General features: G+C 34.4%; 3 protein-coding genes across 3 annotated transcripts; 1 reads left to right on the forward strand and 2 right to left on the reverse strand.

The window, feature by feature from the left end:
- Window positions 1-1,022: 1,022 nt before the first annotated feature.
- On the forward strand, window positions 1,023-2,897 carry LOC131622211 (GDSL esterase/lipase At1g29660-like). Its single transcript, XM_058893241.1, has 5 exons — window positions 1,023-1,292; window positions 1,470-1,597; window positions 1,734-1,979; window positions 2,064-2,325; window positions 2,445-2,897. The coding sequence occupies exons 1-5, from the start codon at window positions 1,040-1,042 to the stop codon at window positions 2,666-2,668; spliced, it is 1,113 nt and encodes a 370-aa protein (XP_058749224.1). The 5' UTR covers window positions 1,023-1,039; the 3' UTR covers window positions 2,669-2,897.
- An 886-nt stretch (window positions 2,898-3,783) lies between these two features.
- On the reverse strand, window positions 3,784-6,905 carry LOC131594177 (uncharacterized). The gene is made up of 5 exons (XM_058866268.1): window positions 6,545-6,905; window positions 5,869-6,461; window positions 5,190-5,754; window positions 4,512-4,901; window positions 3,784-4,421 (listed from the first exon to the last, which is right to left on the reverse strand). Exons 1-5 carry the CDS (start codon window positions 6,903-6,905, stop codon window positions 3,784-3,786), a joined length of 2,547 nt encoding a protein of 848 aa, XP_058722251.1.
- A 6,380-nt stretch (window positions 6,906-13,285) lies between these two features.
- Window positions 13,286-13,621, reverse strand: LOC131594189 (uncharacterized mitochondrial protein AtMg00810-like). The gene has a single exon (XM_058866278.1). It carries the CDS (start codon window positions 13,619-13,621, stop codon window positions 13,286-13,288), a length of 336 nt encoding a protein of 111 aa, XP_058722261.1.
- Window positions 13,622-15,255: the final 1,634 nt, after the last annotated feature.

Consider the following 15,255-nt stretch of genomic DNA (forward strand, 5'->3'; position numbering starts at 1 on the left):
TAAACATGGAATTGTCTTTCAAAAACAGAATTTTCATCCCACAATTATCAACATCCATCATCAATCAAAAGAGAGTTAAACCCTACTTTACCCTTCCATTATACCTCTTTTTATTGAACCAAATTCCCACCCTTACCTTGGATTCGGAGAACTCTAAGTTTTGATTCTTAATGTTCTTCACTTTCTCCTAACCCCTGTTCTTCTATTCTCACTATTGCCTTTAGTCTCTCTTTTAAATGTTCCGATAAAAAACTTCTTCTAATCCCAAACTTTTCTATTTATAATAATCAATCTTCCAATTGGACATTCCTCATTCTACCCTAACTTACTCCCCTATATTTTGTCCTGATTATTTTCCTTAATTACCACCTTACACCTTATTTCTCTATTCACTTATTTTAATTAAATAATTCACAAATTCATTTTTAGTTTAATTATTAAATAATTCTAATAGTTTTAATTCACTCTACTAATTGTTAGTTACTCTCCACACCCCTTTACGTTGTGGTCACACACCTAACTATCCAAAATAATTTAATCATTAATATTTATTAATCAAATAATTTACACAAAATTCAAGGAAATTTCTAAATACATAATATAATCTAAATTAGAGTGTTACAACTCATACCAAAATTCTTGATACGCTGTTGAATAAGATGTAAGATACAATTTTGAGAAGGAGAGTGAGTTCGATAATGACCTGCTAAGAAACAATCTCTAAACAAACTTTTTTAATGGTGGCTAAACACAGCAAATCAACCAAACAGAGATAAGCTTAGCAAATTAGTCATATAAAAAATTTGCACATATTGATCAACCATGTAAAAAAATGATCAAGATAACAAATTTTATAAACACCCTCAAAGTGTAAATTCTCAAAGTGTAAATTCTCTCCATACAAAGCCAACTTGTGGTGGACCCTACACTGTGAGAATACCAAGCACTATGAACACTCTTACAAATATCCTATATAAACACCCTCCCTCCGTCTTGTTTATGTATATATCTCATAAAAAATATTCAGTTTCCAAGAAAAATGGCTTCTGATACAAAAACATGGTTAATTTTGCATCTTCTTTTCTTGATTGCATGTTACATGCAACATTGTGTCAATGGAGAATCGTCTCAAGTGCCTTGCCTTTTCATATTTGGAGACTCTTTCTCTGACAGTGGAAATAACAACTATATTCCAACAATTGCAAAAGCTAATTACCCACCATATGGAATTGATTATCCAGATGGCCCAACAGGAAGAGTTACTAATGGAGAAACACAAGTTGACATAATTGGTAACTATTATATGCATCATTAGAAGCATGTTACTTATTTTATCATATATTATAATTTAACTAAACCTAATTAATTTTTTATTTTTTTGAATACCAAACCTAATTAATTTAATACAATATTTAACTAAATATATATATAAAATTAATTTGATACAAACTAACTATTTACCTTTGTAGGTAACCTTCTTGGATTTGAGAAACCCATCCCACCATTTGAAAATATTAACGGCTCAGATATACGTAAAGGAGTTAACTATGCATCTAGTTCGGCTGGAATTCGTAATGAAACCGGAAAACAAACCATGGTATTGTGATACATATATCATTTTTTTGTTTGTCGAATATAATTAACCTATTTTAAATATATTAATAGACTATATAAATATTCGAGTTTTCACCGATATTAACTATGACTAAATTAATTTAGTTTATCATGTGCAGCGTACTAATATCGACTTGGGACAACAGATAGAAAATCACAAAAGCATTGTTGCTCAAATTGCTAGCAAGACTATAGGTGTTATAAGTCCTTTGGAATATCTGAAAAAGTGCTTGTATTTTGTTTATATAGGCACCAATGATTATGCACTAAATTATTTTCAGCCTCAATTTTACCCAACAAGTAGTACCTATAGACCCGAACAGTATGCTCAAGTTCTGTCGAACCAGTTATCCGATTATGTAGAGGTACACATCTATGTCTGTCGCTTAAACTCTACCTCATATATATTTGGATTGATACTTATTTGAATGATTTGTAAAAAATGACAGGATTTGTATGATCTTGGGGCAAGAAAATTTGTGGCAGTTGGGTTGGGGAAAATAGGCTGCACTCCAATGGCCCTAAACAATACTATAACCGACTTCAAAAGATCAAAATGTGTTGAAAGGCTAAATGATATAGAAGCAATGTATAGTCACAGGCTAAGATCTCTAGTAAATCAGTTCAATACCAAACATCAAGATTCCAAAGCTATTTTTGTTAATACTACTGCAATTGGATTAGACAGTTCACTTGAAAGTTCAGTACTTGGTAAATATTTCGGTTAACTTCATTTCATATTCAAAACTAATAATGAAATAGTTGATAATGTTTATGATTCAGGTTTATTATATGTTAAAACCATGTGTTGTTTTTTTTTTGTATTTCAGGTTTTACCAATTTTAATCAATCTTGTTGTCCAACGATGTCCGATGGATTTTGTGTTCGTGATTCGACACCATGCGCGAATAGAGATGAATATATTTATTATGATGGAATTCATCCCACATCAGCTGTGAACAACATCACTGCATCTCTTGCATATGATAGTACTGATCATCCAGAGATAACTTCTCCAATGGATATTAAACATCTTGCTCAACTTGTTATATAAAATAGTTTGAGTATCAATTGAGCCCTAAATAAACTCAACTTGTTTGCATTATGAAACTATAAGCTCACTTTATAATTATGTGTAAGCAATAATAAATAAGCAATCATGCATTGAGTAAAATAAATTTGGATTGATGTTATGATCCTTTGTATTGTCTGAGTGGCTTAGTTTGATGTTGGACTCAGTTCTTGTAAATGTAATAAATGATGGAATGATGTAAAATAGATTTGAGTCCCTTTATGTTCAATTTACTTTTACATTTATAATTTCTTTTAGAAACAAAAGGTTGGAAAACTAGACCAATTTTCTATATTATCAATCTGTCTTACATGAAATTGACTAACTTGAGTATATGAGTTATATTTTAGACCAGCCAAAGTCTGAGTTATAAGGGATCCAACCTGCAGTGTTATCTTGAATAATTGATCAAACAGTCCGACACTTGATTTCATTTAATTAATTTGACACACACATTTAATATCTGTTGGTGGTATTCTAGAGGTGATATAAGATAAATTATGGTGTTGCAGGATTCTGCAGAAGAAAACTGATTTTAGTTACTTTTTGCACTATACTTCTACTGGTGGAAGATATGCTTTAAAACTGCTGATTTTATTGAATTCATCACCAACTGCTATATCTTTCTTAGCATTACAAAGCTTTTATATAGGCTTGAATCAAAACTGACATAGAATACAATAAGATGATAATTAAGATGAGGACTCTTGGTTCTCTCAATCTTAATGTTACAACTCTAACATAACTCTAAATAAAGACAATAATTAGAATTTGATTGTTGCAATTCTCTCATAATTCTTACTAAAGCCAGTGGTGGTTACAACACAGTAATTTTAACACTCCCCCTTAATGTGTTGCTCTTTAACTCCCATTGCTTCTCTAAGTTGTTGAAATCTTCCTCTTGGTAGTGCTTTAGTAAAAATGTATGCAAGTTGCTCTTGTGAACTGCAGAACACTAACTGCACATCGCCATCTTCGATCACACTTCGAATAAAGTGGTGCTTTATATTAATATGTCTTGTTCGACTGTGGAAAACAGGATTCTTCGCCATGGCTATTGCTGATTTATTGTCACAGTGAAGCAGCAGACTTTCTTCTTACTTTTCTCCAATATCTTCAAGTATTTTTCTCAACCACAATGATTGTTGTGTAGCCAAACCAGCTGCCAAATATTCTGCTTCGGCTGAAGATTGCGCTACAGTGTCTTGTTTCTTCGAACACCAAGAAATTACTCTTGAACCCAGGCTGAACACATAACCAGAAGTGCTTTTCATGTCATCAACACTTCCAGTCCAATCACTGTCACGGTAGTCTTTAGCTTCAAGTTTAGAATTCTTTTCAAACCTGATTCCATGCTTCATGGTTCCCATGACATACCTTAGAACTCGTTTTGCTGCTCCAAGATGTAAATGACTTGGTTTACTCATGAACCTTGAGAGTAAACTAGCAGCGAACATTAAGTCGGGTCGTGTAGCTGTTAGAAAAAACAAGCTTCCAACCAAACTTCTATACATGCTTGCATCTACTAATCTTCCACCATCTTCCTTTTTTAATTTTTCATTCACCACTAAAGGAATATCAACAGGTTTGCAGCCATTCATCCCAAACTTTTTCAAAATATTTTCAGCATATCTCCTTTGGCAAATAAAAACTCCATATTCATCTTGGTAAACCTCAATACCAATAAAATCATGCAGCAAGCCGAGATCACTCATCTCATATTTTTTCATCATTTCTATTTTAAAATTTTCAACCATTTTCTTGTTGTTACCCGTATACACCAAATCATCAACATAAAGGGCAACAAGAAGGATATCATCTTTACCTTGATGCTTCACATACAAGGTATGCTCACTCTGACTTCTTTGAAATCCTTGTTGAATGAAGTAGCTGACAATTTCACTATACCATGCTCTAGGGGCTTGTTTCAACCCATAGAGAGCTTTCTTCAACTTGTAAACTTTTTTTTCTTGGCCTTTAGTCACAAAGCCTTGAGGTTGCTGCACATATACCTCTTCTTTTAATTCTCCAATTAGGAAAGCTGACTTCACATCAAGTTGGTACAGGTTCCACCCTTTCTGAGCTGCTAATGCAATAACTGTTCGTATAGTATCCAATCTTGCAACTAGGGAAAAAGTTTCACTATAGTCAATTCCAGGCTGTTGTGCATAGCCTTTTACTATCAATCTAGCCTTGGCTCTTTCAATTGACCCATCTGGATTATGCTTTAATTTGTACACCCACTTTACTCCAATAGCTTCTTTGTCACTTGGCTTTTCAACTAGCTGTCATGTTTTGTTTTTCTCAATGGCATTTATCTCTTCTTGCATCGCATTCCTCCAAACATCTTCTTTGATTGCTTCATCAAAATTTTCTGATTCCACAACACAATAGTTGCATCTTGCATAAATATCACTCAAATCCTTCAATTTTATTGGACTTGAGCTGGGAGATGATGAACTTGAACTTGGTGAACTTGGAGAGGATGTGGAACTTGGTGTACATGGAGCTAGTTGCTCATTCTCAGCTGCTGAATTTTGTTGTTGTAATATGATTGCAGGGACTGTTTTCTCCTTCATTTTGTCTTCTTCCCAGTTCCAAGAAGCATTCTCATCAAATACAACATCCCGGCTAATGATCACATTGTTTGTCTTCAAGTTGTAAAGTCTATAGCCCTTTGACATGGAACTATAGCCAATAAAGACACATCTTTCACTTGTTTCTTCCAGCTTTGTCCTCTTTTGTTTTGGAATTTGAGCATAGCAAACACATTCAAAAATTTTAAGATGGTTCACCGACGGTGTTCTTCCACTCCAGGCTTCAAATGGAGTCTTTTCCCACACGGCCTTTGTTGGACACCTGTTCATCAAATACACGGCAGTGTTAACGGCCTCGGGCCAAAAGGTTTTAGGTAAACCTTTCTCAAGTAGCATAGATTTCGCCATCTCCATCACAGTTTGATTCTTTCTTTCAGATACACCATTTTGCTGAGGTGTATAGCCAACAGTGAGCTTTCTTTCAACACCTTCATCTTCACAAAATTTGTGAAATTCGTTTGAGGTGTACTCCTTCCCTCAATCACTTCTCAGCATCTTTATAAATCTACCACTTTGTTTTTCAACTAATGCTTTAAACTTCTTAAAGATTACAAACGCTTCATATTTTTGTCTCATGAAATATACCCAAGTCATGCGGGTAAAGTCGTCAATAAACAAGATAAAGTACCTGCTTTTGCCATGAGACAAAGTATTCATAGGGCCACACACATCTGTGTGTACAAGTTCCAACACTTGTTTGGCTCTCCATGCACCTTCCTTTGGAAATGGTTGCCGGTGGTGTTTGCCAAGGACACATCCTTCACACACACCGTATTTTTCTTCGATTCTTGGTAGCCCATACACCATCTTCTTTTGATAGAGTAACTTGAGACTTTCGTAATTCAAATGCCCAAGTCTCTTGTGCCATAAACACGAGTCATTCTCTTCTCTGGCCATCATGCTTACATTTTTCTCATAGTTGAAAGATAGTGGAAAGCTCCTGTTGCTAGTCATCTTCCCAACGGCAACACATCTTCTTTCTGAGTCAAAAATTCTGCACTCTCTATTCTCAAAGTTTAGAGAATAGCCGTGCTCCAGAAGTTGTCCAATGCTAAGCAAATTTTCGTCTAATTCTGGCACATAAAGTGTGTCATGTATGACTTTGCTTCCTTGCTTCGTGGTGACTCCAATGCTTCCTTTCCCTTTCACTTCGACATGTTCTCCATTGCCCAATTTAACTTTTGAGCCAAATGAAGAATCAATCTTTATAAATGCTTCCTTTTATCCGGTCATATGGTTGCTACAGCCGCTGTCCAAATACCAAACATTTTTACCTTCTTCATGCAATGCTTTTTGACAAGCAAAAAACAAATTTCCTTCATCAGATTCTCCTTCTGCGTACGAAGCATGTTGCTGATTTGCAAGACGACAATCCTTTTGAAGGTGCCCAAATCTCTTGCAATTGTGACATTGCGGTTTGCCTTTGTTCCAACAGTCCTCCTCGTCATGAGTGCCGCTGTTACAAATTTTGCACCATTTGTTTGATGCTTCATTCCATCTTCCGCCATTTGCGCCTCTTCCAAATCTGCCACGTGAGTTTCGACCTCTGCCTCTGCCTCTTCAAAATCTGCCACCTCTAGAAGACTCACCTCTAATTTGTATTTAGGGCTTATTTTCACCATTGTTGGGCTGAATGTTGAGTTTAGATTGAAATGCACTCTCAATTGATTTTTCAGAATGTCGTAACATCCTTTGCTTGTAGGATCTCAAAGACCCCATCAACCCTTGAACGATCAAGGTTGATAGATCCTTGGTTTCTTCTATCACACCCACCATTGGGTCAAATCTTGCTGTCAGACTAATCAAAATTTTGTCAACCATTCTGCGATCTTCTATCGTATCACCAAGCGACTTCATCTGATTCACCAACTCGGAGAGTCTGTTGAAGTATTCGTTCAGGCTTTCATTCTCCTTCATCCTTTCATTTTCATAATCTCTCTTAAGAGATTGAAGCTTCACAGTTCGCACCTTTGAGTCTCCTTCGAACTCTTGTTGTAGGATACTTCAGGCTTCTTTCGATGATTTAGCTATCATAATCCTTGGGAAGATGGATAGAGAGACTCCTCTTTGAATCATCCCAAGAACTCCAGCATCTGTGATCTTCTTCTTCTTCAACTCATCAAGTCGTTGGCTTGATTCTTCAGCCTTTTCTTTTGATTTTTCAGCCTCTGTTGGTGCCGGTTCTTCATACCCGTTTTTACATACTCTAGAACATCCAAGTATGTGAATAGAGTCTCCATTTTAACAGCCCAAAAATCATATTTCTCTCCTTCAAATAGAGGAACTTTGACATTGCAGTAAGTTGCGGAAGGGTTGTTTGTAAAAGCCAAAACTTTTGTTGTTTTTGCTGCAGCTGCAAGGATCTGCAGCTCTGATACCACTCTGTTGGTGGTATTCTAGAGGTGGTATGTGATAAATTATGGTGTTGTAGGATTCTGCAGAGGAAATTTGGTTTTAGTCACTTTTTGCACTATACTTCTACTGGTGGAAGGTATGCTTTAAAACTGCTAATTTTATTGAATTCACCACCAACTGCTATATCTTTCTTAGCATTACAAAGCCTTTATATAGGCTTGAATCAAAACTGACATAGAATATAATAAGATGATAATTAAGATGAGGACTCTTGGTTCTCTCAATCTTAATGTTACAACTCTAACATAACTCTAAATAAAGACAATAATTAGAATTTGATGGTTGCAATTCTCTCATAATTCTTACTAAAGCCAGTGGTGGTTACAACACATTAATTTTAACAATATCCAATATAGTTTTGAAGGTGTAAAGGTAAAGATAATGGTTCAAGAACTAATGAAATTTTCTTGAAGTGGCAGTCACCTATTTTTGTTTTTTTTTTATATGGTAGTCACCTAATCTTGTTTTCTTTTTTGTTAAGGATTTTGGTGTTTTTTTATCTCTAACTTTTGTCTAGACTATTCTTTCAATTTTTCAATCCATCGGAATACCCTAACTTTTTCCTAAATCATTTTTACAGGTTCTTAACTTAGCGGAGTCTTTTTCTATTTTTTGAAATAATTTCTGCAAAGTTTATTCTTTATGTGAAAAAGTTGTAACTGCCATGTTAATGGTTGGTAAGGGACAGTCACTATAAACTTTTTATTTTTTTACGACTTCTTCGACACTTCATGATGCGTGTGAGAAAGAAGACATGGTTGAACTTCTTATTATAGGGTGCTTAGAATGATCCTCTTGAAATTTGAATGCATAACCGAACTAGTGTTAAATCTGATCATAAGACTCCTAGCATCATACATTAGGTTAGGCATAGGTAGGTTTAGCCTTCTACTATATATAAGAGCTGCTACGTTCTATAACGAATATTATCTCACTTTCATTTTAACAAACCTCTCTTACTTCATCGACTTGGACGTTGAAGTGCTAACCTTGAACGTTTGTCAACACCACTGCATCGGAAACTCTCACCACCACAGCGATAGAATTCATTCTCTCAACGCCGCATATATCTTATTCCACCATCACTACAACATTTATTGTCTCTCACAACATTTCAAAATTGGATCCTAATATGTCATAAGCATCACTTGTTAACCCACATTTGGTGAGTTAATACATGCTAGTCTTTTAAGTTATTATTAGTTAATTGTCTTTTTAATTAATGTTTTATTGCTTTTTAGTTATTTTTGTAAGAATTAGCTTGGAGCACAATAGATTCTCCCTTTTGTTGTTTTGATTTGTTTTGACTTGTTTTAAGGTTATTTATGTCGAGCTAAGGAAATACTGAAGTGGTCTGCAGCGAGGAAAACAAATTGAAGCAAGAGTTGGACCGAACTATGGAAGATAGAATGATGAATACTGCTGGTTTTTAGGGAAAACGTGGTATGATGGAAGCATTGGAGGGAATATTATTTGTGCTAAGAAGAAAATTCCATTCAAATCAAAAGATAAGGATGAGCGGTGCAAGAAGACAAAAGATAGTACAATAGTACTATGTGCAACCCCCACGGCGCCTCCTGCACCTTTGATGCGGTAGTCTGCCACACTACACCTTGTCTCCCACCAATGTCCCATGTACCTGGTTCCTTTTTGGCTAAGTAGAAGAATTTTTGGTGATTACGCTGATTTTTAGAAGGGCTTGATGTGATTTCCTCGTATTGTGCTCAAGATCCAAGATATCACAAAAACCCTAGCTTTGGACTATAAATAGGACCTTTATGAGATTGAGAAAGAGAGTTCAGTAATTTCAAGAGAAAATAAAGAAGATATTAAGTGTGTGGAAAGTGGAGAGTAGAAAGAGTTTTCTCTTCTCATCCAATCTTGTACCAACTGCTGAGCTCTGGCCACTACTACGAAAAAGGCATTTAACAACGGTTGGAATAGGTATATAATCACGCAGGTCCATGAGTTGTTATGTAGCGTGTTGTTGTTTATCCGGCACTTTCAATCCCGATTCTAGGAACGTTGTAGTAAACTGAAAACCGCGTGAAATATAACAACGGTTAAGTCTAGTAACCATTGTGATATTGTTTATGAATAACTGTCAATTGTATCATACCAGAATCAGCAATACACCATTTTTGAATTGATATCAAAATTAGTTGTATTAAGTACATAATTACATTAAGTACATCAAAATATATACGTAGAATGAATATCTAAGAATGAAAGAATAAATTTGAAAAGCTCGAGGTAGGCAAATGATCTTTCCAACTTCCAAGAGAAGAGAAAGTGTATATAATTAAAGAACCAATAATGAGCAAACTAGCTTGACATGCTTGTATCTTTTGCTTTTTAAACTTCCAAGAGAAGAAGATGAAGAATTAGAAGGAACAATATAGAAGTGGAAGAACCAAAAGACAAAAATAACTTCATCCAAAGGAACCAAAATGAGTTCTCCTGCTTAATCTAACAAAAATGCTGAGAATGAAGATGTTGTTGTTGTAGAGGGTGTTATACTGCAAAACCATCCTAAGAATCAAGATGAGGAAAGAATCATGTACATGAGACACATGAGAGCTCTCATGGTGAGAAGAAGAAGAAGAAGGTTGAGACGACAAATGATTTTCTTCGACTCTAGTGATGAGGATAAGGCAGACTATGATTAGTCAAACTTCCTCTCAGCCAGAGGATTTAGATTTGATTATTAAGGCCTTCTGTAATGAAAGTTTATGTAATTAAATTTTAATCTTTCTTCTTAACTTTAGGGCTTTATCACTCTCGTAAGCTATCAACTTAAACTAACAACTTAAACTATCAACTTTAACTATAAACTAATATACTAACAAACAGCTTGAAAGATGATTGTAATTGAAAATTCAAAAGTTTGCAATGAAATTACTCGTAAGAAATCGTCTGTTAGTTGCATTCTTGTCATGTTCACTGCATCTGCAGCTTCAACATCAACAATGCAATTCAAACCCTAAACCCTAAGCATAACATCTTCAACTATGACATTTCATAACAAAGTAAATATTAAACATAAAGGAGATAACAAAACATAACATCTTCAAATTTCTAGAAAATCTCTCTGATTTTAGTTTGTTCTTCAAATTCTTGATGCTTTCAACTTCAAATAGCCCAAAACTTCCAACTCTGACTTCATGATGCTCTCATATTCATTTCCCCATTTTTCTACCATATCGTCATCCCATATGAATAAATTACATGTTTCATCACTCTTCCATAATGGACATCTCCAAAATATCCTTCCTTTATTTTGTCCCATCTTGCATTGGTATGAAGTCATACGACCATCACAACCACAAAAGTTTCCATATCAAGATTTTACAGCAGAAGAAGACATAGAAACACCTTTGGATGAGTTTGTCTTTAAATGAGACATCTCTTGAAGATTATCCATCTCAAGGAGTTCTCAAGTATATCTTAGGTTTATATCTCTTTTTCATTATTTGTTTAAGGATATTCGCTCGGAGAACCATGCTTGTAGTTTGTACTAAGTTCATCATGAGCTAAAACTTTTGTAGTTAAGGAATGTGAAGTTATTATTAAGTTGTTGTTATGTTAAATGAGGTGTGGTTTAGTGACTTGTTTTATTATGTGTTAACATGTTTATAAATATGTTTCTTTGAATGGTCAATTTAGGAATATATATATATATATATATATATATATATATATATATATATATATATATATATATATATATATATATATATATATAACAACTTTTGGTTTTGAAAGATTCAACAACAAATGGATTTTATAATAAAAATGGTTGAAACGAGTAGGATAGAGATATTCACTCACCTAGTTCAATTAGAGATAAGGAATTGCAAGTAATTAGGATTTCAGGATAAATACATACGCATATTAGGGTTATAAGTGAGGCTTAGAGATTTGGTCTCTTTCCCTTTTTATGCATGTTTTGATCTTGTAAAAATGCACCATGAGATCACTCTGACCTCGCATGTCTCAACACCACTCATCATAAGCACATATTTACTTCCTTGATGTTAATGGATCTTAGGTCAACTAAATCCCTCTTAATACATTCTCACTTCTATTTGCATTGTTTTACAATCTGTTTCCTTGACACCAAATTTCATATCATCAATTATTTTTTTCTCTTTATTTATTCTTAATCTCAATAATAGTTAATTATAAAATAAATATAATGTTTCTTGTTTATTCTCTTTGAGCCTTTAACGTTTCTTGTACTCTAATGTTTCAACAGGTGTTTAGCTGTTGCATTCACAGATTGTTACACCCATTCTACAGAGGAGAACTTGAACCTGAAAGAACCTTAAGTTTTCTAAGAAGATTTCAGCTTACTGGACACTTACCAGGGAGTCCCGCTCTTCTCATTCTGGCTAAAGAAGAAGGATATCTAGAAAGACTAGTGAAAGAAGAAGAATATGAAGAGGAAAATCCTATCATGGCTGATAATGACATTATTGGAATTCCAATGATAGAGCAAGGAACATCATAGATTATGAAATCTTTGATCCCAATGTTATGAGTACTTGTATCATACGACCAAAAAACACTGTAGCTCAATTTGAGTTTAAACCTGTGATGTTTCAGATGTTGTAGACTACTGGCCAGTACTGAGGTTCTGCTAATGAAGACCCTCATTTGAAACTAAGGAAATTCATGGATGTTGCTACTGTCATATACTTCGAATATACAAACATTATATCCAGAATTGAGAGCGTATAATGATGAAGTACAAAAATTAAAACATGAAGTCACTATAAGCATATAGATTGAAGAACTTAATAGGTTAATCAAAACAATTTTTGGAAGTGAACATTTATGGGATTGTATCATACATCAAGCATTTGTAACTAAAAGAGAACTGTAATAAAAATGGGCTTACTTTCAAGGAGAAAAATGGAACGATAGTACCTCATAGATTAATGGAATGAAGGATGCCCCAGCATAATGTAAGACTCCCACAAGCAAGTCTTAGGCAAATAGTATATTGACTGCATGAATCAAGTATATTTAGGCAACACTCGAGATTTCACGTATCCCTAATTCCCTTCGAATTTTCAAAAATGGCTCGGTTGCAAGTGGTTTTGTAAGGATATATGCAAGTTGATTTTTAGTAGTCAACATGCTCGAATAGAACATCCTATTTTTCAACATGGTCACGTAGGAAGTGGTGATGTATCTCAATATGTTTAGTGCGAGAATGTAGCACCAGATTTTCGGTTAGGTTGATAGCGCTCGTGTTACCACACATGAGGGGAATACGTGAAAGTTTAAGATCGAAGTCAAGTAATTATTGTTTTAGCCTTAAGATTTGAGCATAACAACTACTGGCTGCGACATACTCCGTCTCGACTGTTGACAAAGCAACAGAAACCAGTTTTTTGTTATGCCAACTAACTAAGGAGTTTGAAAACATCTGGCAAGTTCCACTGGTACTTTTCTTATCCAACTTGCAACCGGCAAAGTCAGAATCGGAATAACCAACCAAAGTACAATCACTTTCTTAGGAATACCAAAGCCCATACTTAGATGAACCATGAAGGTATCTAAGGATGCGTTTGACAGCTTATAGATGTGATTCCTTATGAGGTGATTGATATCGAACGCACATATAAACACCAAACATTATGTCCGGCCTATATGCAATAAGATATAAAAGAGAACCAATCATATCTCTATATTTCTTGACATCAACATCCTTACCATATATATCTTTGTCCAAATTTCCCTTTGTTGGCATTGGTGTATCAATTGATTTTGCATCACTAATACCGAATCGTTTTAGCAATTCGGGGAAATACCTTGTTTGGCACATGAATGTTCCCTCATTGAGTTGCTTGATTTTAAGTCCGAAAAAGTAGTTCAACTCCCCCGTTAACCTTATCTCAAATTCCTCTTCCATTAGCCTTAGAGCGACTAGTTACTCTCTTGGTGATTTCTCCAAGAATATGGTCGGTTGGATGATCCTTGGATATTCTCCACTCTAGGGAAAGATCGTCCTCGTTACTTTGACTTTCATCCTTCTCCTTTTCATGGTCGTCATCTTCCTCCTCATCAAATTTCACTAATTTAGGTTGATTAATTCCTTCTTCGGCGTCCTTCAGTATGACTTATGTAGATGCACCTTTGTCATGAATAGAAATACCTTTCTCGACATTTATCAGAAAAGATTCATCAAAAAAAACATGTACCAGCTCTTCAACAATAAGTAATCTTTTATTATACATTTTATACGCTTTAATCGATTGAGAGTATCCAAGAAAAGGATGTAGATATTATTTACCTATTAATTAACAGGTATAAATGGCTCATGCATGAATGGTTATGAAATGCACATGTAAATGGACACTTTTTCATGATTTCACGCCAATAAGCATGCATACACACATATGCGAACAAAAGATATTAATAGTAAAGTATCATGCGAGGATTTTAAAATGAGGTCACTACAAACATATAAATTGAACCACACTTTAGTAAAAGATTGAATTTTTTTTGGAAAATGAAATATATTAACATATCAACAGACAATGCCACAAATATGCAGAATTTTATGATTCAACGATGTGGTTTTGATTTAGAAAGTGAGATGCACAAGAGTGAGAAAAATAAAAAGGAAAATGAAGAGATAGACCAAAATATGAAAACACTCCATCATCAGCGAGCACGTGTCGACCTATGTGTCGACTCGTGCGACTCATGTGTCAACACATACTGAATTGAAAAACAAATGAATGTGAAACATTGACACATGTGTTGATCTATACGATATACGTGTCGATTCATACTGAACCAGAAAGCACTTATTTGAAATAATGATTTATGTGTCGACCTATGCATATCATATGTCGACTCATGATACATAAGAACATAATTTGCTAGAGAAATAAGGTTTATTTGGTAGGTTTGGAGAGACCCAACTTGACTCATATTTGATTTACTATGAAATGCATATGAAAATGGTCATGTTTTATGGTATGATGATAATAAACAACATACATAAAATAAAAAATAAATATAAAGATATAAGTGTGACCAAATTAGAATAAGGTCACTATAAACATGTAAATTGAAAACACATAGTTTGTCAATTGGAAATGAAAAATCATATCATGTATCACACATCAAGTATATCATATAACTTTGAACAATAAAAGGATAGAAGAAAGAACTTACATACAAAGCGAAAATAGAAATGATACAACGTTACTGTTCCGTTGTCACGTGCAAATAAAAAATGAGTAATTTTAAAGATCGTGGATAGCGACAATGGCTCGAATATCGTTCTTAAGGATTCTTGTAATAGTTAACCAATCAAAATCGATTTAAGGGGGTTTGGTTTAGGATCGATTTATAAAAAATTGCAATTAAGTGATTAACAAAAGTGATTATAAAATAAGCTACTCTACTGATTCGGGTTCATGCTCATCATCGATAACTTTATGCTCAATTTCCTAAACGGGTTCTCAATCCTATTCGATTACAACACCAATCAAACAAGCGCGAACGATATTATTTCAATTATATTCCTGTTTC

This window comes from Vicia villosa, linkage group LG1 (genome assembly GCF_029867415.1).
Source record: "Vicia villosa cultivar HV-30 ecotype Madison, WI linkage group LG1, Vvil1.0, whole genome shotgun sequence".
NCBI lineage: Eukaryota > Viridiplantae > Streptophyta > Magnoliopsida > Fabales > Fabaceae > Vicia > Vicia villosa.

Excerpts from the sequence above, each read along its gene's own strand:
- LOC131622211 (XM_058893241.1), top strand. The coding sequence starts at position 1,040 with ATGGCTTCTGATACAAAAACATGGTTAATTTTGCATCTTCTTTTCTTG. Across the intron at positions 1,598-1,733 it reads AAACCGGAAAACAAACCATG|CGTACTAATATCGACTTGGG; the intron begins GTATTGTGATAC and ends TATCATGTGCAG. Across the intron at positions 2,326-2,444 it reads ACTTGAAAGTTCAGTACTTG|GTTTTACCAATTTTAATCAA; the intron begins GTAAATATTTCG and ends TTTGTATTTCAG.
- LOC131594177 (XM_058866268.1), bottom strand. The coding sequence starts at position 6,905 with ATGGTGAAAATAAGCCCTAAATACAAATTAGAGGTGAGTCTTCTAGAG. Across the intron at positions 5,755-5,868 it reads ACTTTACCCGCATGACTTGG|GAGTACACCTCAAACGAATT; the intron begins GTATATTTCATG and ends GATTGAGGGAAG. Across the intron at positions 4,422-4,511 it reads CTTGTATGTGAAGCATCAAG|AAATGATGAAAAAATATGAG; the intron begins GTAAAGATGATA and ends ATTTTAAAATAG.
- LOC131594189 (XM_058866278.1), bottom strand. The coding sequence starts at position 13,621 with ATGGAAGAGGAATTTGAGATAAGGTTAACGGGGGAGTTGAACTACTTT.